Source organism: Pelophylax lessonae, assembly GCF_965119305.1.
Source record: "Pelophylax lessonae genome assembly, chromosome: 2".
Lineage (NCBI taxonomy): Eukaryota > Metazoa > Chordata > Amphibia > Anura > Ranidae > Pelophylax > Pelophylax lessonae.
This window is the reverse complement of record NC_138769.1, coordinates 8632949-8656844: the sequence shown is the minus strand read 5'-3', so window position 1 is coordinate 8656844 and position 23896 is coordinate 8632949. Positions and strand designations below refer to the sequence as shown.

The 23896-nt window shown below is 45.4% G+C and overlaps 1 protein-coding gene and 1 pseudogene across 2 annotated transcripts in view; one reads left to right on the top strand and one right to left on the bottom strand.

Annotated features, from left to right (window-relative positions):
- LOC309545902 overlaps window positions 1-23896 on the top strand; it is a 1177957-nt pseudogene that overhangs the window by 173888 nt on the left and 980173 nt on the right. The window lies entirely within an intron of this gene.
- The window catches only part of LOC309546595 (uncharacterized protein), a 64989-nt gene that overhangs the window by 12268 nt on the left and 28825 nt on the right, over window positions 1-23896 (bottom strand). Inside the window, exons 3-6 of the mRNA XM_082246342.1 lie at window positions 21564-21609; window positions 15211-15510; window positions 5011-5307; window positions 2662-2775 (exon numbers count right to left, since the gene is read on the bottom strand). Of these exons, the coding sequence (XP_082102468.1) occupies window positions 2662-2775; window positions 5011-5307; window positions 15211-15510; window positions 21564-21609 (757 nt within the window). The remainder of the gene's footprint in view (window positions 1-2661; window positions 2776-5010; window positions 5308-15210; window positions 15511-21563; window positions 21610-23896) is intronic.

The following is a 23896-nucleotide window of genomic DNA, read 5'->3' as shown; positions in this document are numbered from 1 at the left end:
GCAAAGGAGAAGTGATCACTAACACAGATTTACACAGATTTGGGAACAATATTGGAGAGAAATCGGCCTTTTGTGTACAAAAAGTCTTAGATCTGTGAGTTCAGATCATGAAAAATGGGGGCAAAAATAATAGTGTTGTGTTTATAATTTTATTCAGTGTGTAAACCCAGAATGAGCCTAAAGCCTGGTTGGGCCTACTGGTGGGTCAGTGTGTTGTTGGGAGAAGCTACGAGGCAGGTCACCAATAGGAAGGCAGGAGAGCCCGGTGAAAAATACAGCAGCACGCTGTGATGGTCGTTGAGTCTTGTATCTGCTCCAGCCTTGAACATCTTAACTATAACAACAGCCATAGACTGATCAAACCCGGCTGCACAGGCCATATTTATGGGCAGACTGGTTGTACTGAAGTTGATTGATTAAGGCCCCTTTCACACTGATTTGTGTTTCCTGCGTTTTTGCCTTGCAAGAAAAAGGCAAGAAAAATGTTCCCTTTAAATCCTATGGGACTTTTCACACCACTGCGGTGTGGGTGCGGTGCCTTTTTCAAAGTTGTGCATGCTGAATCCTTGGTGCTGTTTTGAATACCACACCAAAATTTGAGTTGAGCGATATTTTTTTTTTACAGGTTCTCTGGTGGAGGGATCTGGGGGGCCGAATGCGGCTTTGATCGGGTCTTCGGCGGCCGTGCAGGCTGGTTGCCCGGGTCTCCCGGTGAGACAGGAGACCCAGGCGAGCCACGAAAGGCGGCGGGAGGGGGGGGGGGGCTTCTCAGCCGCATCGGTTTTCATTACAAGACAGCCGACCATCGGCTATGGACGCCGGTACCGGGGTGATGCCTCTGGCTGCAGGTATCACTCCGGTACATGCACTTTCCCGAAATATCGGCAATATCGGTAACCTCAGGGGCCGATTCCATAATATCGGGGAAAGTGCATATCGGCCCCCGATAAATCGGCTTTGCCAATAATCGATCGATCATTAACAAAAACACAGCTTCTCATTGAAACTAATAGAAATTGTGACAACATCGCTGTAAAATTGCACCGCAATTTGCATTTTTGGTGCTTTTTTGAGTCGCATGTCCATTTTTCACAGGTGCAGGCAACCCAAAAACGCACCATAAATGCATCTGAAACATAAAAAGTTGCGGTAAAAAATGCATATGCGTTTTTACAGTGATTTTACTACAGAACAATGAAAGGGCCCCTAGCTGTTGGGGGTTTTTTGCCTGAGCACTGACGGCAGCTATAGCCACCGGCAGTGGTCATTGTATTCTACTAGAGGAGAAGGCCCCCCTCACTCCCCACTGGCAGAACACAATAGCACTGCGAGAAGGATTCTCCCATCAACACTCACCGTGTTGATGGAGGAATCTAGCAGTTTTCTAATGTATGGCCTGCCTTTGTGCACTGGTCCAAATCATTTGGTGGAGGGGAGATTATGGGGTGGGGTTGTTTTTCAGGGGTTGGGCTTGGCCCCTTAGTTCCAGTGAAGGAAACTCTTAAGGCGTCAGCATACCAAGACATTTTGGACAATTTCATGCTCCCAACTTTGTGGGAGGAGTTTGGGGATGGCCCCTTCCTGTTCCAACATGACTGCGCACCAGTGCACAAAGCAAGGTCCATAAAGACATGGATGAGGGAGTTTGGGGTGGAGTAACTTGATTGTCCTCGCAGTCTCCACTCTAATTCATCCCAAAGATGTTCTATGGGGTTGAGGTCGGGACTTTGTGCAGGCCAGTCAAGTTTCTTCACCCCAAACTCGCTCATTCATGTCTTTATGGACCTTGCTTTGTGCACTGATCCAAATCATTTGGTGGAGGGGGGATTATGGTGGGGGGTTGTTTTTCAGGGGTTGGGCTTGGCCCCTTAGTTCCTGTGAAGGGAGCTATTAAGGCGTCAGCATACCAAGACATTTTGGACAATTTGATGCTCCCAACTTTGGGAAGAGTTTGGGGGTGGCCCCTTCCTGTTCCAACATGACTGCGCACCAGTGCACAAAGCAAAGTCCATATAGACATGGATGAGCGAGTTTGGGGTGGAGGAATATGACTGGTCTGCACAGAGTCCTGACCTCAACCCAATAGAACACCTTTGGGATGAATTAGAGCGGAGACTGCGAGCCAAGCCATCTCTCCAACATCAGTGCCTGACCTCACAAATGCCCTTCTGGAAGAATGGTCAAACATCCCATAGACACACTCCTAAACCTTGTGGACAGCCTTCCCAGAAGAGTTGAAGCTGTTATAGTTGCAAAGGGTGGGCCAACTCCATATTGAACCCTACGGACTAAGACTGGGATGCCATTAAGGTACCTTTCCCACTTATGCGACCCTCAAAATCGTGCGATTTTGACACAATTTTGACTGGACTTGAAACAATGCCTATGTCTATGGACTTCAAAACGCATTAAAAATCAGCCCAAAGTAGAGCAGGCACTACTTTGAAGTCATTGCGACTTGAAGTCGTACAGATTTGAATGCTACTCATTGGAAATCATGGAGTGTGACTTGCAGTCCCAAGTCGCAGGACAAGTGTGAAAGGGGCCTACAGTTCATGTGCGTGTAAAGACGGGCGTCCCAATACTTTTGGTAATATAGTGTAGATACGTAGATATTGATACTGTGTGTAGAAAAATGATTAGAAGATTTGGTATACTCACATTTACAAGACAAGGTGCCAAGAATGGCGATTAGAACGATCAACACGGAAACCACTATAACTGCGATAGCACCTCCACTCAATCCTCTCAATTCTCCTTCTATCACTTCTTGATCTGGAATATAAAGCAGAAGAGAATACTGAGATCAGATCTCTCTATGAAAATAGATAAGACGAAGGTGACAAGCATTCGCTCTCCCATGACTGTATTTTACATATTTCTATAATTTTGTAGGATCATCAGCTCCATCTAGTGGCCATAATGATGTACTTTTCCTGATTAAAGTATTTCAGGAAAAATACCACCTTATGGCCACTAGATGGAACTAACGATCATAGAAATTTACTGTATGAAGTCAGAATTGGATTTACGGCTGGGCAAATGCTTGTTTTTTATACTTAGACTCCATAGTGTCATAGTTGGCTCACCTTGTGCCGTTACTAAAAAATGACAGGAAGACAATCTTGTTGAATGAAGAGCCAATAAAAAAAATGGGTTCCCCTCAGCAAAAATACTGTGGCCCACTGAGCAGAGCAAAAAAAAATCTTCTAGTGTGTACCAGGCTTAAGGATGGCCTAAAATGCATTGCAATTACCATTCAATTTAATAATAATTTTTGGCAAAGTTAATTAAATACATCAAATTTGAGTGATGTGCAAACTCTGTTCATGATGAAGTACAGTATCTGATAAAAAGTAAGTACACCCCTCACATTTTTGTAAATGTTTTATTCTATCTTTTCATGTGACAACACTTTGCTACAATGTAAAGTAGTGAGTGTACAGCTTGTATAACAGTGTAAATTTGCTGCCCCCTCAAAATAACTCAACACACAGCCATTAATGTCTAAACTGCTGGCAACAAAAAGTGAGTACACCCCTAAGTGACAATGTCCAAATTGGGCCCAAAGTGTTAATATTTTGTGTGGCCACCATTATTTTCCAGCACTGCCTTAACCCTCTTAGGCATGGAGTTCACCAGGTTGCCACTGGAGTCCTCTTCCACTCCTCCATGATGACATCACAGATCTGGTGGATGTTAGAGACCTTGCGCTCCTCCATCTTCAGCTTTTGGATGCCCCACAGATGCTGAATAGGGTTTAGGGCTGGAGACATGCTTGGCCAGTCCATCACCTTTACCCTCAGATTCTTTAGCAAGGCAGTGGTCCTCTTGGAGGTGTTTGGGGTCGTTATGTTGGAATACTGCCCTGCGGCCCAGTCTCTGAAGGGAGGGGATCATGCTCTGCTTCAGTATGTCACAGTACATGTTGGCATTCATGGTTCCCTCAATGAACTGTAGCTCCCCAGTGCCGGCAGCACTCATGCAGCCCCAGACCATGACACTCCCACCATCATGCTTGACTGTAGGAAGACACACTTGTCTTTGTACTCCTCACCTGGTTGCCGTCACACACGCTTGACACCATCTGAACCAAATAAGTTTATCTTGGTCTCATCAGAGCACAGGAGATGGTTCCAGTAATCCATGTCCTTACTCTGCTTGTCTTCAGCAAACTGTTTGCAGGCTTTCTTATTCATCATCTTTAGAAGAGGCTTCCTTCTGGGATGACAGCCATGCAGACCAATTTGATGCAGTGTGCGGCGTATGGTCTGAGCACTGACAGGCTGACCCCCCCACCCCTTCAACCTCAATGCTGTCAGCACTCATACATCTATTTCCCAAAGACAACCTTTGTAAATGACGTTGGGCACGTGAACTCAACTCATTTGGTCGACCATGATGAGGCCTGTTCTAAATGGAATCTGTCATGTTAAACTGCTGTATGGTCTTGGCCACTGTGCTGCAGCTCAGTTTCAAGGTCTTGGCAATCTTCTTATTGCCGAGGCCATCTTTATGTAGAGCAACAATTCTTTTTTTCAGATCCTCAGAGAGTTCTTTGCCATGAGTTGCCATGTTGAACTTCCAGTGACCAGTATGAGAGAGTGAGAGTGATAACACCAAATTCAACACACCTGCTCCCCATTCACACCTGAGACCTAGTAACACTAACGAGTCACATGACACCGGGGAGGGAAAATGGCTATTTGGGCCCAATTTGGACATTATCACTTAGGGGTGTACTCACTTTTGTTGCCAGCGGTTTAGACATTAATGGCTGTGTGTTGAGTTGTTTTGAGGGGACAGCAAATTTACACTGTTATACAAGCTGTACACTCACTACTTTACATTGTAGCAAAGTGTCATTTCTTCAGTGTTGTCACATAAAAAGATAGCATAAAATATTTACAGAAATGTGAGGGGTGTACTTACTTTTTTAAGATACTGTATAAAAAAGTAATGCTTACACTTATTATTTGGTATTATCGTGTTCAGTTTGAAGGTACTTACCAATCACAGTGAGCTTTACACGAGTGTACTTAATGTTGTTGTTCATCAGCACTTCCGCCCGGTAGTCCGCCGCGTCGGACATGTTCAAGCGTCTTATGGTCAGGTTTCCAGTAGAAGGATTTATATCAGTTCTCCCCTTGAGACGATAATAGGTGACCTCCATCGATGGCTGAAGTTGTGCCCAGGCAAGTATATAAGGGCCCCTCCACCAGCTGACCTCAGTGGGGGTTCCGGAGTACTTTGGTGTCAGTATGACGCTTCTGCCTGATGATTGTTCCATGACCTTCACTGGATCAGCTGCAGAGGGATCGGAGAAAAGAGACATCATAGGCAGGAAAGAGAGGTCAGGAGGCTGGATAAATATTTGGAAATGGATCCACCACCTTTATTATCCCCATCATGGGAAGTGTTCTGAGCTCCACACCCAATGTTCCCCAATCTGGTGAGTGAACCTTCCTGAAGGTGGTGATGGAGCACCTTTGATGTGGTGTTCAGAACACGCAGTGCTGTAAAAACGTTACCTGGGTAAAGGTGGAAGATCCATTTCCAAGAATATTCTTTGTGTGGTGAATGAAACCCGCTTACACAGTAAAATGACAGACTGCAACATTGTATAATATATTTCGTAGCACATATCAGAACTTTAGCACTGGATGTGTATGTGGATATAATCAGTGTTTTATTTTCTCGGAGAATAGGTACAGGAACTCCCCCTTTCTGAGTAACCACTTGTCTCCACCCACTACCCACCTCTAAGCACTGTCTCTTGTCTCCACCCCCTACCCACCTCTGAGCACTGTCCCTTGGTTCCACCCCCTACCCACTTCTGAGCACTGTCCCTTGTCTCCACCCCCTACCCACCTCTGAGCACTGTCCCTTGGTCCACCCCCTACCCACCTCTGAGCACTGTCCCTTGTCTCCACCCCCTATCCACCTCTGAGCACTGTCCCTTGGTTCCACCCCCTACCCACCTCCGAGCAATGTCCCTTGTCTTCTCCACCCCCTACACACCTCTGAGCACTGTCCCTTGTCTCCAGCCCCTACCCACCTCTGAGCACTGTCCCTTGTCTCCAGCCCCTACCCACCTCTGAGCACTGTCCCTTGTCTCCACCCCCTACCCACCTCTGAGCACTGTCCCTTGGTTCAACCCCCTACCCACCTCTGAGCACTGTCCCTTTTCTCCACCCCTACCCACCTCTGAGCACCGTCCCTTGTCTCCACCCCCTACCCACCTCTGAGCACTGTCCCTTGGTTCCACCCCCTACCCACCTCTGAGCACTGTCCCTTGTCTCCACCCCCTACCCACCTCTGAGCACTGTCCCTTGGTCCACCCCCTACCCACCTCTAAGCACTGTCCCTTGGTTCCACCCCGTACCCACCTCTGAGCACTGTCCCTTGTCTCCACCCCCTATCCACCTCTGAGCACTGTCCCTTGTCTCCACCCCCTACCCACCTCTGAGCACTGTCCCTTGTCTCCACCCCCTACCCACCTCTGAGCACTGTCCCTTTTCTTCACCTCTACCCACCTCTGAGCACTGCCCCTTGGTTCCACCCCCTATCCACCTCTGAGCACTGTCCCTTGGTTCCACCCCCTACCCACCTCCGAGCACTGTCACTTGTCTCCACCCCCTACGCACCTCTGAGCACTGTCCCTTGTCTCCAGCCCCTACCCACATCTGAGCACTGTCCCTTGTCTCCAGCTCCTACCCACCTCTGAGCACTGTCCCTTGTCTCCACCCCCTACCCCCCTCTGAGCACTGTCCCTTGGTTCCACCCCCTACCCACTTCTGAGCACTGTCCATTTTCTCCACCCCCTACCCACCTCTGAGCACTGCCCCTTGGTTCCACCCCCTACCCACCTCCCATGCACATCAAAATACCTCACTCAGCAACAAAATATACACCCCAGCAATATTAGACCCCCCTCCAGTAGCAACAACGGCTCTCCCAGCAACCAGTATCAATAGATCAGCCAACAAAAGACCTCTACCTCAAAAGGAAATCCCTACCAACAACATCAGACCCCCCAGAAACAATAGATTCCCCAGAAGCAACAATAGACCCTCACACAATAACACATCCCTACCAGTGACAATAGATCCCCCAAGCAGCCAGCATCAAGAGACCCTCCAGCACACCCCTTGCTATTACATACATTCAGTGCTGAAGGTGCTGGAACTGCATTCCCCCACATTCCTGCTGAAAAAAAAGCCCTGGAACCATGAATGCCAACATATACTGTGAAATACTGAAGCAGAGCATGATCCCCTCCCTTCAGAGACTGGGCCACAGGGCAGTATTCCAACATGATAACGACCCCAAACACCTCCAAGACGACCACTGCCTTGCTAAAGAAGTTGAGGGTAAAGGTGATGGACTGGCCAAGCATGTCTCCAGACCTAAACCCTATTGAGTATCTGTGGGGCATCCTCAAACAGAAGGTGGAGGAGCGCAAGGTCTCTAACATCCACCAACTCTGTGATGTCATCATGGAGGAGGGGAAGAGGACTCCAGTGACAACCTGTGAAGCTCTGGTGAACTCCATGCCCAAGAGAGTTAAGGCAGTGCTGGAAAATAATGGTGACCACACAAAATATTGACACTTTGGGGCCAATTTGGAAATTTCCACTTAGGGGTGTACTCACCTTTATTGCCAGCGGTTTAGACATTAATGGCTGTGTGTTGAGTTATTTTGAGGGGACGGCAAATTTACACTGTTATACAAGCTGTACACTCACTACTTTACATTGTAGCAAAGTACCCCAGGATCGCTCCCGCGGACCGCCGTACAGGTATAGCGATTCGCGGGAACCTGTCGGCTGGTCGAAAAATGTGGTTAAGCAAAACACTTTACACATTAGCCCAAAAGTTTAGTTTTTAGGTAGACCTCTAAGAGTTTCTAATAGCCAAGTCAGTAATTTTGCATTGCAATCAACTTTACCAAAATCATTCCACTCAACCCTTTTCCTAGTACAGTTATAATGAAATTTAAAGAGTTGAGTGTAGCAGAAACCAACCCATAATATCTGCAACACATACAGTAGGTGGAGCCGGGAACCCAGAGGCGGTGATATCCCAGATACAGAAAGGCAGAGAGTCACCTCAGTAGTATCAATCCCACATTAGGGAGGAGAAGTGCGATTGGGGCAAAAATCACCATCTATGAAAATTTCTTCAAATTTAGCCGTTAATTTCTTTCATATTTTCTGCATAAGTAAAAATTGCTTGAACAAAATATATATTTTCTCATAGAAAAGGTTTAGGAACAACCCCCCCCCCCCCCTCCCGTAGGCCACGCCTGTCTCCGCCCCTACCCACCTATAGAACCGCCCCTAGGGCCACCCCTTGTTTCCACCACTGCACACCTCCTAGCACCGCCCCCTTTAGAAAACAGGGAACTAAGTATAATTTGGGAGGGTTATACAAGTTATTTGTAAGGAATTTGTTAATAAAAAGCAACGACGTAAAAATGTAGAAAACATTAGAAATATCCGGCACTTAAAAAGTAATCTCAGAGGCACTTCAAGATGATTTCAACAGCCCCATATCCAGCAAAGAGACATCCCATATCCAGCAAAGAGACATCCCATATCCAGCAAAGAGACATCCCATATCCAGCAAAGAGACATCCCATATCCAGCAAAGAGACATCCCATATCCAGCAAAGAGACATCCCCAATATCCATAATAGAGACATCCTATATCCAGCAAGAAACATCCCCAATATCCAGCAAAGAGACATCCCATATCCAGCAAAGAGACATCCCATATTCATCAAAGAGATATCCCATATCCAGCAAAGAGACATCCCATATCCAGCAAAGAGACATCCCGTATCCAGCAAGAAACATCCCCAATATCCAGCAAAGAGACAGCCCCATATCCAGCAAAGAGACATCCCATATCCAGCAAAGAGACATCCTATATCCAGCAAGAAACATCCCCAATATCCAGCAAGAGACATCCCCAATATCCAGCAAAGAGACATCCCATATCCAGCAAGAAACATCCCCAGTATCCAGCAAAGAGACATCCCATATTTATCAAAGAGACATCCTATATCCATCAAAGAAACATCCCCAATATCCAGCAAGAGACATCCCCAATATCCAGCAAAGAGACATCCCATATTCATCAAAGAGACATCCCATATCCATCAAAGAGACATCCTATATCCAGCAAGAAACATCCCCAATATCCAGCAAGAGACATCCCCAATATCCAGCAAAGAGACATCCCATATTCATCAAAGAGACATCCCATATCCATCAAAGAGACATCCTATATCCAGCAAGAAACATCCCCAATATCCAGCAAGAGACATCCCCAATATCCAGCAAAGAGACATGCCCAATATCCAGCAAAGAGACATCCCATATTCATCAAAGAGACATCCCATATACAGCAAAGAGACATCCCATATTCATCAAAGAGACATCCCATATCCATCAAAGAGACATCCCATATCCATCAAAGAGACATCCCATATCCAGCAAGAAACATCCCCAATATCCAGCAAAGAGACAGGCCCATATCCAGCAAGAGACATCCCCCATATCCTGCAAAGAGACATCCCATAGTCATCAAAGAGACATCCCATAGTCATCAAAGAGACATCCCATATTCATCAAAGAGACATCCCATATTCAGCAAGACACCCAGCAAAGAGCCAGGCCCATATCCAGCAAGACATATCCCCATATCCTGCAAAGAGACATCCCATATTCATCAAAGAGACATCCCATATTCAGCAAGACACCCAGCAAAGAGCCAGGCCCATATCCAGCAAGACATATCCCCATATCCTGCAAAGAGACATCCCATATTCATCAAAAAGACATCCTATATCCTTCAAAGAGACATCCCATATCCAGCAAGAAACATCCCCAATATCCAGCAAATAGACAGGCCCATATACAACAAGAGACATCCCCATATCCAGCAAAATACATCCTCATATCCTGCAAAGACACATCCCATATCCTGTAAAAAGACAGGCCCATCTTCAGTAGACATCCTGTATCCATTAAAGAGACATCCCTATATCCGGGAAAGAGACAGGCCTACATCCAGCAAAAGACATTTCCCATATCCAGCAAGAGACAGTCCCATATCCAGCAAAGAGACATCCAATATCAGAATAATTTGCACAGTGCTCTTCGTTATATTTTTTCTTAATTTTGTTTTTTTTTTTTGTATTTGCTCATTTGACAGATTTTTTTACAAAATTATATAATGGCAATAAAAGATAGAATTAATAAAATATATAGTGACAGCATGCAAATAATATAGAGCTTAATGTCCCTTTTAACATTAATTTTTTTGAGTCAGCAAAAAATTTAGTGATTTCATGGTGACTTTAATATCTTCTACTTGTATACACTATATGGCCAAAAGTATTGGGACGCCGGCCTTTACACACACATCAACTTTAATGACCTCCCAGTCTTAGTCCGTAGGGTTCAATATTGAGTTGGCCCACCCTTTGCAGCTATAACAGCTTCAACTCTTCTGGGAAGGCTGTCCACAAGGTTTAGGAGTGTCTATGGGAATGTTTCACCATTCTTCCAGAAGCGTATTTGTGAGGTCAGGCATTGATGTTGGATGAGAAGACCTGGTTCGCAGTCTCCACTCAAATTTGTCCCAAAGGTGTTCTGTTGGGTTAAGGTCAGGTTTCTGCACAGGACAGTCAAGTTCCTCCACCCCAAACTCGCTCATCCATGTCTTTATAGACCTTGCTTTGTGCACTGGTGGGCAGTCATGTTAGAACAGGAAGGGGCCATCCCCAAACTCTTCCCACAAAGTTGGGGGCATGAAATTGTCCAAAATGTCCTGGTATGCTGACGCCTTGAGAGTTCCCTTCACTGGAACTAAGGGGCCAAACCCAACCCCTGAAAAACAACCCCACACCATAATCCCCCCTCCACCAAATGAAAGGTGTTCTGTTGGGTTGAGGTCAGGTTTCTGCACAGGACAGTCAAGTTCCTCTACCCCAAACTCACTCACCCATGTCTTTATGGATCTTGCTTTGTGCACTGGTCCAAATAATTTGGTGTGGGGGGGGGGATTGTGGTGTGGGGTTGTTTTTCAGGGGTTGGGCTTGGCCCCTTAGTTCCAGTGAAGGGAACTCTTAAGACGTCAGCATACCAAGACATTTTGGACCATTTCATGTTCCCAATTTTGTGGGAAGAGTTTGGGGATGGCCCCTTCCTGTTCCAACATGACTGCGCACCAGTGCACAAAGCAAGGTCCATAAAGATTCCGAGTCCGAGTCCTGACCTCAACCCCATAGAACACCTTTGGGATGAATTAGAGCGGAGACTGTGAGCCAGGCCTTCTCGTCCAACATCAGTGCCTGACCTTACAAATGGGCTTCTGGAAGTATTATCAAACATTCCCATAGACACTTCTAAACCTTGTGGACAGCCTTCCCAGAAGAGTTGAAGCTGTTATAGCTGCAAAGGGTGGAGCCAACTCAATATTGAACCCTATGGACTAAGACTGGGATGCCATTAAGGCCCCTTTCCCACTTATGCGACCCTCAAAGTCGTGCGATTTTGATGAAATTTTGATGCGATTTTGACTGGACTTGAAGCAATGCCTAAGACTGGAATGCCATTAAATTTCATGTGCGTGTAAAGGCAGGCGTCCCAATACTTTTGACAATAAAGTGTATGTTGTATAAATTGGAAATATAAGCAGGCCTGGGTCAATCTTATGACAACTTATGAAACAGGTTTTTGGCAAAAAAAAAAAAAAAGGGGGGGGGGGATTGTGGCAAAAGCAAGTTTCTTGCAATATAATATAAACAAAGTAATCTTTATTATGTCTGAGACTTAGAGATACACAAATATGGGTTTTAAAAACAAAGTATCTAAGTTGTTTTAATGAGAATTATATTTTATATTAAATATGTTGTATGATGAAAATTGAATTATTATTTTTTTTATAATAAATATTGGTTACCGTTCTGGCTGGAGGAAAGTTCCATGGGAGAATTCTTATTTTTCTTTTTTCTTTTTTTTTTTCCCAAAAAGCTTTATTGAACAAGTACACAATAAAGAAGAGTATTTTTTTCTAGTAGAAAAAAACTCTGAGGGCCATTTAACCACTTTAGCCCTGGAAGATTTTACCCCCTTCCTGACCAGGGCCTATTTTGCGATTCGGCACTGCGTTACTTTACTTTCGTGCGACGCTGTACCAAAACGAAATTTACGTCCTTTATTTTCCCACAAACAGAGCTTTCTTTTGGTGGTAATTGATCACCTGTTTTGTTATTTTTTGCGCTATAAACAAAAAAGTTTTGAAAAAATAACAATATTTTTCACATTTTTTTATATATGAAATTCTCAAAAAAAAATGTAAAAATCAAAATTTTTTAACATTTTAGGCCAATTTGTTTTCTGCTACATATTTTTGGTAAAAAAAAAAAAAAATCGCAATAAGCGTATTTTTGATTGGTTTGCGCAAAATTTATTGCGTTTACTAACTACGAAAGATTTATGTCATTTTTATTGTTTTTATTTTTACTAGTAATGGCAGCGATCTGCGATTTTTTTTTTTTTGCGGGACTGCGACATTGCGGCGGACAGATCGGACCCCTAACTGACATTTTTGACACTTTTGGGGGGACCAGTGACATTACTGCAATAATCAGTGCTAAAAATATGCGCTGTTACTGTAATAATGACACTGGCAGGGAAGGGGTTAACACTGTTGGTGATCAAGGGGTTAAATGTATGCCTCATGCTTACTGACGTGTGTGGGGGGAGGGGGTTGTGTGACACAGACACAGATCGCAGGTTCAGCTATGCTGTAATAATGACACTGGCAGGGAAGGGGTTAACTTTACTGGTGATCAAGGGGTTGAGTGTGTCCCTAGGGGCGTGATTCTAACTGTGGGGGGGGGGGGCGTGGCTTGTGAGGTGATCACAGAGACATAGGATCCTACATAGCAGGATCTCATAGCTTCTGTGATGATCTAAGGGAGAATGACAGACGGTTGTGTTTACATCAGCCTTCTGTCTTTCTCCCCCTGCTGCAGGAGATCGCGAGTGGCCGGCGGACATCGGAGCCGCCGGTCACATGTGCTGGCTCCCCAGGGAACGAGCGGGGGTGGGAGCGCGCCGCCGGCGGCGCAAGCTTGTCCCCTACAGTCTCCTGAGCGAGCGACGTAGGGCTACGTCGCTTTGCCCAGCAGCGGCTGAGCGCCGCAGTAAATGTAAAAAGTGGTTAAAAACAAAGTATCTAAGTTGTTTTAATGAGAATTATATTTTATATTCTAAATTTTGTATGATGAAAATTTAATTTTTTTTTTAAAACAATTGGTGACCATTCTGGCTGGAGGAAAGTTCCATGGGAGAATTCTTATTTTTTTCTAGTAGAAAAAAAAACTCTTAGGGCCATTTAAAGTCGAATGCACTTCTAAGAACCGCATTAATATTGACATTCGAACGACTCCAATACATTCCTTAACCACTTTAGGACCGGAGAATTTTCCTGCTTTACGTCCAGGCCACTTTATGCAACTTGGCACTGAGCAAATTTAACTGACAATTGCGCGGTCATGTAACGCTGTACCCAAACTAAATTGACGTCCTTTTTTTCCCACAAACAGAGCTTTCTTTTGGTGGTATTTGATCACCTCTGCGCTTTTCATTTTTTGTGATATTAATAAAAAAATAGCGAAAATATTGCGGAAAAATTGACATTTTCTACTTTGACAGTTAAAAAATATCCAATATATTCAATTTTTGTCATATATTTAGGCCAAAATGTATTTAGCTACATGTCTTTGACAAAAAAATTCTCAATGAGCGTATTTTTAACCGCTTTAAGACCGGAAGATTTTTCCCCATTCCTGACCAGGCTATATTTTGCGAAATGGCACTGCGTTATTTTAACGGACAATTGCGCGGTCATGTAACGCCGTACCCAAGCGAAATTGACGTCCTTTTTTTTCCCACAAACAGAGCTTTCTTTTGGTGGTATTTGATCACCTCTGCATTTTTTATTTTTGAAAAAAAGAGCGACAATTTTGAAAAAAAGAACAATATTTTTCACATTCTGATATATAACATTCCCCCAAAAAAATTTATAAATCAAAATTTTATAACATTTTAGGCCAATTTGTTTTCTGCTACATATTTTTTGGTAAAAAAAAAAAAATCGCAATAAGCGTATTTCGATTGGTTTGCGCAAAAGTTATTGCGTTTACTAACTACGGGAAAGATTTGTCATTTTTATTGTATTATATATTTATTATATAATTATTTAATTTTTTTTTTTACTAGTAATGGCAGCGATCTGCAATTTTTTTTGCGGGACTGCGACATTGCGGTGGACAGATCGGACACCTAACTGACATTTTTGACACTTTTGGGGTGGGGGACCGGTGACATTACTACAGTAATCAGTGCTAAAAATATGCACTGTTACTGTAATAATGACGCTGGCAGGGAAGGGGTTAACACTGTTGGTGATCAAGGGGTTAAATGTATGCCTCATGCTTACTGACATGTGTGGGGGGAGGGGGTTGTGTGACACAGACACAGATCACAGGTTCAGCTATGCTGAACCCTGTGATCTGTCCCTGCCTGTCACAGAGAAGATCCGTCTGCTTTGTTTTCACAAGTGGACGGATTTTCTCACTCTGTCCCCGATGATCGGGGAAGAGCAGCGGTGATCACCGCCTCTCCTCCCCTGGCCCGACTCCCGCTGTGTCTGAATACAGCGGGATCGAGCCTCCGGCGGCGCGCGCCGCCGAGAGGGGGCGGGATCCAGCGACGTAGGTCTACGCCGCTGGACCCAGGAGTGCCACTTTGCCGCAGTACTGTCAATGTGAGCGGTCGGCAAGTGGTTAAATAGCAAAAAATTACTAAAAATTCCCCAAATTTTTGCTAAAAGTTCTGCTTATTTTTTTCAGGCCTACCCAAATCTAAAATAGCAATCTCTACAATTACTAATTTTACTTTGATTACATAAAAAGTCTGTCAGGAGATGAAACAACAGCGTAAAAAAAAAGCTCAGATATAAGGTCCCCTTCTTTGACCCCCCGGCCAACTCCAGAATGACCCCTGCGCAGCAGTTGGAAAGTTGCCACTAGAGGCAGCATGGTGCCTGGGAGTCAGGGAATGGCGGCATCCTTCTGAAGCTTCTCCCGTGTTTATTTCAGTTCAGATTCCCATGAAATGCTCTTACCGAACACAGTGAGCTTTATACGTGTCACCTGATCCTTATTATTCACCACTGCCTCCGCCCTGTAATGCCCCGAGTCCTCCTCAGTCAGGTTTCTTATGGTCATGTGTCCCGTAGAACTATTTATAGTGGTGCGATCCTTGAAGTGGAGGAATTTGGGGTAAAAATAAAGTCTATTGGAGAACGCCAATTGGAGGTCCGCGAGGATACGTCCTTTGAACCACCAGCTGATCCCGGAAAAGTCTCCAATATACTTTGGTACCAGAGTAATTGTCTGCCCAGCCTCCATTTCTATGATTTCGTCTGGTGAGAGAGAGCAGAGTGGAGAGTTAATTCTTGTACATGGTACAGTATATATTTTACTATAACAACCTATATTTCACAACTGACCATTGGAAGGGGACATGTGATACCTGTATGTTTAACCACTTAAGCCCCGGAAGATTTTACCCCCTTCCTGACCAGGGTTTTTTTTTGCGATTTTTTTACTGCGTGACTTTAACGGACAATTGCGCGGTCGTGCAACGCCGTACCCAAACTAAATTTACGTCCTTTTTTTCCCATAAACAGAGCTTTCTTTTGGTGGTATTTGATCACCTGTGCGATTTTTTGATCATGCGCTATAAACAAAAAAAGAGCGTAAATTTTGCAAAAATAACAATATTTTTCACATTTTGTATATGAAATTCCCCCCCAAAAAAATGTAAAAATCTAAATTTTTTAACATTTTCGGCCTATTTGTTTTCTGCTACATATGTTTGTTAAAAAAAAAAATCGCAAAAAGCGTATTTTGATTGGTTTGCGCAAAAGTTATCGCGTTTACTAACAAAGGGAAATATTTCTGTCATTTTTGGTGTTTTTTTTTTTAACGAGTAATGGCGGCGATCTGCGATTTTTTTGCGGGACTGCGACATTGCGGCGGACAGATCGGACCCTTGACTGACATTTTTGACACTTTTGGGGTTACCAGTGACATTACTGCAGTAATCAGTGCTATACATATGCACTGTTACTGTAAAAATTACACTGGCAGGGAAGGGGTTAACTGTATTGGAGAGGGAGGGGTTAAGTGTGTCCCTAGGGGCGTGATTCTAACTGTGATGGGACATGGCTACTATTGTAAAAACAGAGATCAATGGTTCTACATAGTAGAACCGTCTGATCTCCATTTTTACACAGGGGAGAATGACAGGCGGCTTGTTTACATAAGTCACCCGCCTTTCTCCCTCTCTACCGACGATCGTAGTGTGTCCGGCGGACATCGGGTCCGCCGGTCACACGCGCGGACTCCTCAGTGAACGAGCCGGGGCGGGAGCGTGCCTCAGCGGGCGCGCGCTCACCCGCTATTGGCTCACAAACCGGTCACAGGCTAGTTACGTATATATACGTCACTTTGCCTGGCCGGGGCTGACCGCCGCAGTATATCTACTTGCGGCGGTCGGCAAGCGGTTAAACCTGTCCGGAGGTCACAGCCGATGACTGATCACTGTACGTGACCAATCACAGCAGATCACATGACAGTTGTAAACAATGGATGCTTCCTTTAAGGCCATCTATTGTATACAATTGTTTTGCTAGCTGTGATTGGTCACAGTGATCACATGGTACAGACAGGACCAATCACAGCCCATCTGTACCATGTGATTATCTTTGGCCAATTACGGCTAACCACAACAAAAGACACTGAATGAACCAGTTTCATTCAGTAAAAAAATGTTTGCTTATACCAATAAAATTCACGGTTATAAGCAAGAAAAAAAAAATCCTGATCACTTTCCCAGAGTAGTACAGTGTTACCGTGGAAACCCTGTATTGCTCTGGTCACAGTGTGTTCAATTTTTTTTTTTAAATAAAGAAAAAAAATGTAATAAGAAATTTTAAAAAATTGGGAAAAAATTATTAAAATTAGTTTTTGTTTTTTTTTACATACTGTCCCCAGTCAGTGTCCCTGATCACCAGCACCATTTATATGATGACTCTGTACTGCTCTGGTTACAGCATGTCAGTATGTAAAAACAAGAATTGTGAAATTTTTTTTTTGTAATTTCTTCCTTTTCCAAATATATGTGACAAACCATTAAAACTTCAAAAAAATGTGCCATGCCTCTTACTAAATACCGTGGACTTTTACTGGACTCTGAACTTTCCTTTTGGCCCCACCTCCAATCACTTTCCAAAACTTGCTTCCTCAAACTCCGCAACATCTCCAAAATACGCCCCTTCCTAACCAATGAAACCACAAAGCTTCTAATTCACTCCCTGGTCATCTCCCACCTCTACTACTGCAACTCACTCCTCATTGCATTACCTTTACATTCGCTATCCCCCCTTCAGTCCATCATGAATGCTGCTGCTCGGCTCATCCACTTTACCAACCACTCAGGGCCTGCTACCCCTCTCTGCCAATCCCTCCATTGGCTTCAATTTAGTGTCCTCCACCCCTCTCTGCCAATCCCTCAATTGGCTTCCATTTAGTGTTCTCCACCCCTTTCTGCCAATCCCTCCATTGGCTTCCATTTAGTGTCCTCCACCCCTCTCTGCCAATCCCTCCATTGGCTTCAATTTAGTGCCCTCTACCCCTCTCTGCCAATCCCTCCATTGGCTTCAATTTAGTGTCCTCCGCCCCTCTCTGCCAATCCCTCCATTGGCTTCCATTTAGTGTCCTTTACCCCTCTCTGTCAATCCCTCCATTGGCTTCCATTTAGTGTCCTACACCCCTCTCTGCCAATCCCTCCATTGGCTTCCATTTAGTGTCCTTCACCCCTCTCTGTCAATCACTCCATTGGCTTCCATTTAGTGTTCTCCACCCCTTTCTGCCAATCCCTCCATTGGCTTCCATTTAGTGTTCTCCACCCCTTTCTGCCAATCCCTCCATTGGCTTCCATTTAGTGTTCTCCACCCCTCTCTGCCAATCCCTCCATTGGCTTCCATTTAGTGTCCTTTACCCCTCTCTGCCAATTCCTCCATTGGCTTCCATTTAGTGTTCTCCACCCCTTTCTGCCAATCCCTCCATTGGCTTCCAGTTAGTGTCCTCCACCCCTCTCTGCCAATCCCTCCATTGGCTTCAATTTAGTGCCCTCTACCCCTCTCTGCCAATCCCTCCATTGGCTTCAATTTAGTGTCCTTCACCCCTCTCTGTCAATCCCTCCATTGGCTTCCATTTAGTGTCCTACACCCCTCTCTGCCAATCCCTCCATTGGCTTCCATTTAGTGTCCTCCACCCCTCTCTGCCAATTCCTCCATTGGCTTCCATTTAGTGTCCCCCTCCCCTCTCTGCCAATCCCTCCATTGGCTTCCATTTAGTGTCCTCCATCCCTCTCTGCCAATCCCTCCATTGGCTTCCATTTAGTGTTCTTCACCCCTTTCTGCCAATCCCTCCATTGGCTTCCATTTAGTGTTCTCCACCCCTTTCTGCCAATCCCTCCATTGTCTTCCATTTAGTGTCCTCCATCCCTCTCTGCCAATCCCTCCATTGGCTTCCAGTTAGTGTCCTCCACCCCTCTCTGCCAATCCCTCCATTGGCTTCAATTTCGTGTCCTCCACCCCTCTCTGCCAATCCCTCCATTGGCTTCCATTTAGTGTCCTTTACCCCTCTCTGCCAATTCCTCCATTGGCTTCCATTTAGTGTTCTCCACCCCTTTCTGCCAATCCCTCCATTGGCTTCCAGTTAGTGTCCTCCACCCCTCTCTGCCAATCCCTCCATTGGCTTCAATTTAGTGCCCTCTACCCCTCTCTGCCAATCCCTCCATTGGCTTCAATTTAGTGTCCTTCACCCCTCTCTGTCAATCCCTCCATTGGCTTCCATTTAGTGTCTTACACCCCTCTCTGCCAATCCCTCCATTGGCTTCCATTTAGTGTCCTCCACCCCTCTCTGCCAATTCCTCCATTGGCTTCCATTTAGTGTCCCCCTCCCCTCTCTGCCAATCCCTCCATTGGCTTCCATTTAGTGTCCTCCATCCCTCTCTGCCAATCCCTCCATTGGCTTCCATTTAGTGTTCTTCACCCCTTTCTGCCAATCCCTCCATTGGCTTCCATTTAGTGTTCTCCACCCCTTTCTGCCAATCCCTCCATTGTCTTCCATTTAGTGTCCTCCACCTCTCTCTGCCAATCCCTCCATTTGCTTCAATTTAGTGTCCTCCACCCCTCTCTGCCAATCCCTCCATTGGCTTCAATTTAGTGTCCTCCACCCCTCTCTGCCAATCCCTTAATTGGCTTCCATTTGGAGTCCTCCACCCCTTACTGCCAATCCCTCCATTGGCTTCCATTTAGTGTCCTCCACCCCTCTATGCCAATACCTCCATTGTGTTCCATTTAGTGTTCTCCACCCCTCTCTGCCAATCCCTCCATTGGCTTTCATGTAGTGTCCTCCACCCCTCTCTGCCAATTCCTCCACTGGCTTCTACTCCACAACAAATTAAATTCAAAATACTAACAACAACTAACGAAGCCATCCACACCTCTGCCCCCAGCTACATCACTAACCTGGTCTCAAAATACTAACCAACCCTCTCTCTTCGTACCTGCCAAGACCTCCTGGTCTCTAGCTCCCTTGTCACCTCCTCCCATGCTTGCCTCTAGGCCTACTCCTGAGCCTCTCCCATCCCATTACAAAAAAATTGGTGTATATATTGTGGTTTTTGTTTTCTGTTTTACTTCATTAAACTGGATTTTTCCCCAAAAAATTGCATTTGCAAAACAGCTGAGCAAATAACGTGTGCCATAAAAAAAATTGCACTGATCGCCATTTTATTCCCTAGGCCCGGGTCTCTGCTAAAAAAAGCAATCCCATTTTTGGGAGTTAAGTTAACCACTTTAAGACCGGAAGGATTTGCCCCCTTTCTGACCAGGCCCTATTTTGCGATTTGGCACTGCGTTGCTGTAACGAACAATTGCGCGGTCGTGCGATGCTGTACCCAAATAAAATTGATGTCTTTTTTTTCAAAAAAAAAAAACAATATTTTTCACATTCTGCTTTATGACATTCTCAAAAAAAAATATGTAAAAATCAATATTTTTTAACATTTTAGGCCAATTTGTTTTCTGCTACATATTTTTGGTAAAAAAAATAGCAATAAGCGTATTTTGATTGGTTTGCGCAAAAGTTCTCGCGTCTACAAACTACGGGAAAGATTTATGTTATTTTTATTTTTTACTAGTAATGACGACGATCAGTGATTTTTAGCGGACTGCGACGACGGACAGATCAGACCCCTAACTGACACTTTTGGGGGAACCAGTTACATTACTACAGTAATTAGTGCTAAAAATATGCACTGTCACTGTACTAATGACACTGGCAGGGAAGGGGTAACCCAGGGGCGATCAAAGGGTAAATGTATGCATAGGGGGTGTTTTCTAACTGGGGGGGATGGGCTTGTGAAATCAACACAGAGACCTGTGATCCTAAAAAGGGGGATCAGAGGCACTCTGTGCTGATTCCTGAGAGAACAATGGTCTGATGTGTTTACAACAGCAGACCGCCGTTCTCTCTCCACGTGGAGCGATTTTAGGTGACCGGCAGTAATCGCGGACGCTGGCCCCATTAATCAGCTTCTTCGCTGGCGAATGGGCACGTCCCCAGGATCGTTCCCACGGGTACAGCGATTTGGGCAGCCAAGTCAGCCTGCCACAGTATATATGCGGCGGGCGGTCGGCAAGTGGTAAAATATTCACCTATGACCTATGTTCCTAAATAGGAGGAACACAGGCGCCATGCATTGATTCCTGAGAGAACAACGGTCTGCCGCGTTTACAACAGCAGACCGCCGTTCTCTCTTCATGGGGAGCAATCGCTGCCGACGGCCCCATGGATCGGCTTTTCCGCTAGCGAGTGGGCATGCATGCGCCCCCAGGATCGCTCTTGTAAACCGCCATACAGGTACCGCGATTCACTGGAACCTGCCTCTGTATATAAGTGGCAGCTGGTAGGCAAGTGGTTAAAAGTGGAAGTAAAGCCTCCTATCCTTTTTAGCCAAGGAAGCCGCCATCTTGGCCTCTGCCATGATGTGATCAGTTATGACACCAGTTATTGGGTGGTTGGACAGTCTGGTTGAGAGCACCACCAATGTGACAGTTACATTTCCGGGAATGTAACTGTTTTTTGAAACTGTTAAATCAATGGGATCCGTTGTAAGGTTCCATTTAGTGTTCTCCACCCCTCTCTGCCAATCCCTCCATAATCCCTCATATAAAGTGACTCCTGTAAGGAGGCGGATGGCAAATGGCTAATACTAAAATTGAGAAAATGGGGTCTTTATTAATTATTTATTGTTAATAATATTCCGGTAGTGTGAGGGGTCATCCAATGTTTTGTTTCTGGAGGATCGGAAATTATTAGTTGTCTTCTGGGCTCTTACCTGAAGAAGATATGATTGGGAATCCTCTACAGAGCAACCACAAAATCTGGAATTAAAAATGGTAATAAAATCAGAAGAATTATTTTAGGTTATACCGACTCTGTATGAATATAATAGAACTGTAAAAAGAATGCTGTTAAAGGGGAATTGTAGTCTTTGTAACATTTTTTGATAAATGTGTAAAGCTTAATATGGACCTCGTATACTGTATGTGTATTGTGTGCAATTATATACTGGAAGTCCTACTAAATAGTGCCACATAATGATTGTGTCTTGCTGATCCAAATATCTTACTACAAGTCTGCTAGTCAACAAACTCTGCTAGCATGTTGGAAAGAGGGATTCTGTTCTCTGGGTGTAAACTGTGGTCTCTCCGCAGAGGTCTGACATAAATCCTGCCAGCTCTCCAATCAGAAAAGAGCAAGAGCTTTTCTGACTGCAGAGTTACAGGTCTGACATAGCAGGGGTGGGCCACACCTCTGCAGAGAGATCACTGCTTCTGACACTGCTTCTGGGTCCACCCAAAATGCAAGTGCCCCCGCCAATCACAACTCAAGTGCTGGCCTAAAGGGCTAGGCAACAATCACTATTCACAAGCAAAGCCCCCAATGTCTGCCATGTTTTCGTTTAATGTGACCTCCTGTGCGTTTCAGGAACCCCCCCCCCCCCCCCCCGCACTGCTATGCCTCCAGCAACCCTTGTGCTCCTTTGTCTCCAGAGACCTCTATTCTCCGGCAACCCCAATGTCTCCAGCAACCTCTATTCTCCTGTGACCCCAATGTCTCCAGTAACTCCTGTGTTTCCAGCGACCCCTATTCTCCAGTGACCCCAATGTCTCCAGTGACTCCTGTGTCTCTCTCCAGTGACCCCAATGTCTCCACTGACTCCTGTGTCTCCAATGACCTCTATTCTCCAGTAAACCCCAATGTCTCTAGTGACTCCTGTGTCTCCAGCGACCTCTATTCTCCAGTGACCCCAATTTCTCCAGTGACTCCTGTGTCTATAGCGGCCTCTTTTCTCCAGTGATCCTAATGTCTCACCTGTTTCTCCAGGGACTCCTGAGCCTCCAGTGACCTCTATTTTCGAGCGACCCCAATGTCTCCAGTGACTCCTGTGTCTCCAGCAACCTCTATTCTCTAGTGACCCCTATTCCCCAATGACCCCAATGTCTCCAGTGACTCCTGTGTCTCCAGCAACCTCTATTCTCTAGTGACCCCTATTCCCCAATGACCCCAATGTCTCCAGTGACTCCTGTGTCTCCAATGACCTCTATTCTCCAGCAACCCCAATGTCTCCAATGACTCCTGTGTCTCCAATGACCTCTATTCTCCAGTGACCCAAATTTCTCCAGTGACTCCTGTGTCTATAGCGGCCTCTTTTCTCCAGTGATCCTAATGTCTCACCTGTTTCTCCAGTGACTCCTGAGTCTAAAGTGACCTCTATTTTCGAGAGACCCCAATGTCTCCAGTGACTCCTGTGTCTCCAGCGACCTCTATTCTCAGGTGACCCCAGTTTCTTCAGTGAGTGCTGTGTCTCCAGCTACCTCTATTCTCCAGTTACCCCAATGTCTCCAGCAAATTCAATGTCATCAGCGACCTCTATTCTCCAGTGACCCCATTGTCTCCAGCAGCCCCTGTGTCTCCAACAACCTCTATTCTCCAGTGACCCCAATGTCTCCACCAACCCCAATGTCTTCAGCAATTCTCAGTTTCTTCAGTGACTCCTGTGTCTCCAGCTACCTCTAATCTCCAGTGACCCCAATGTCTCCAGCAACCACAATGTCTCCAGCGACCTCTAATCTCCAGTGACCCCAATGTCTCCAGCAACCACAATGTCTCCAGCGACCTCTATTCTCCAGCAACCCCAATGTCTCCAGTGACTCCTGTGTCTCCAATGACCTCTATTCTCCAGTAAACCCCAATGTCTCCAGTGACTCCTGTGTCTCCAATGACCTCTATTCTCCAGTGACCCAAATTTCTCCAGTGACTCCTGTGTCTATAGCGGCCTCTTTTCTCCAGTGATCCTAATGTCTCACCTGTTTCTCCAGTGACTCCTGAGTCTAAAGTGACCTCTATTTTCGAGAGACCCCAATGTCTCCAGTGACTCCTGTGTCTCCAGCGACCTCTATTCTCAGGTGACCCCAGTTTCTTCAGTGAGTGCTGTGTCTCCAGCTACCTCTATTCTCCAGTTACCCCAATGTCTCCAGCAAATTCAATGTCATCAGCGACCTCTATTCTCCAGTGACCCCATTGTCTCCAGCAGCCCCTGTGTCTCCAACAACCTCTATTCTCCAGTGACCCCAATGTCTCCACCAACCCCAATGTCTTCAGCAA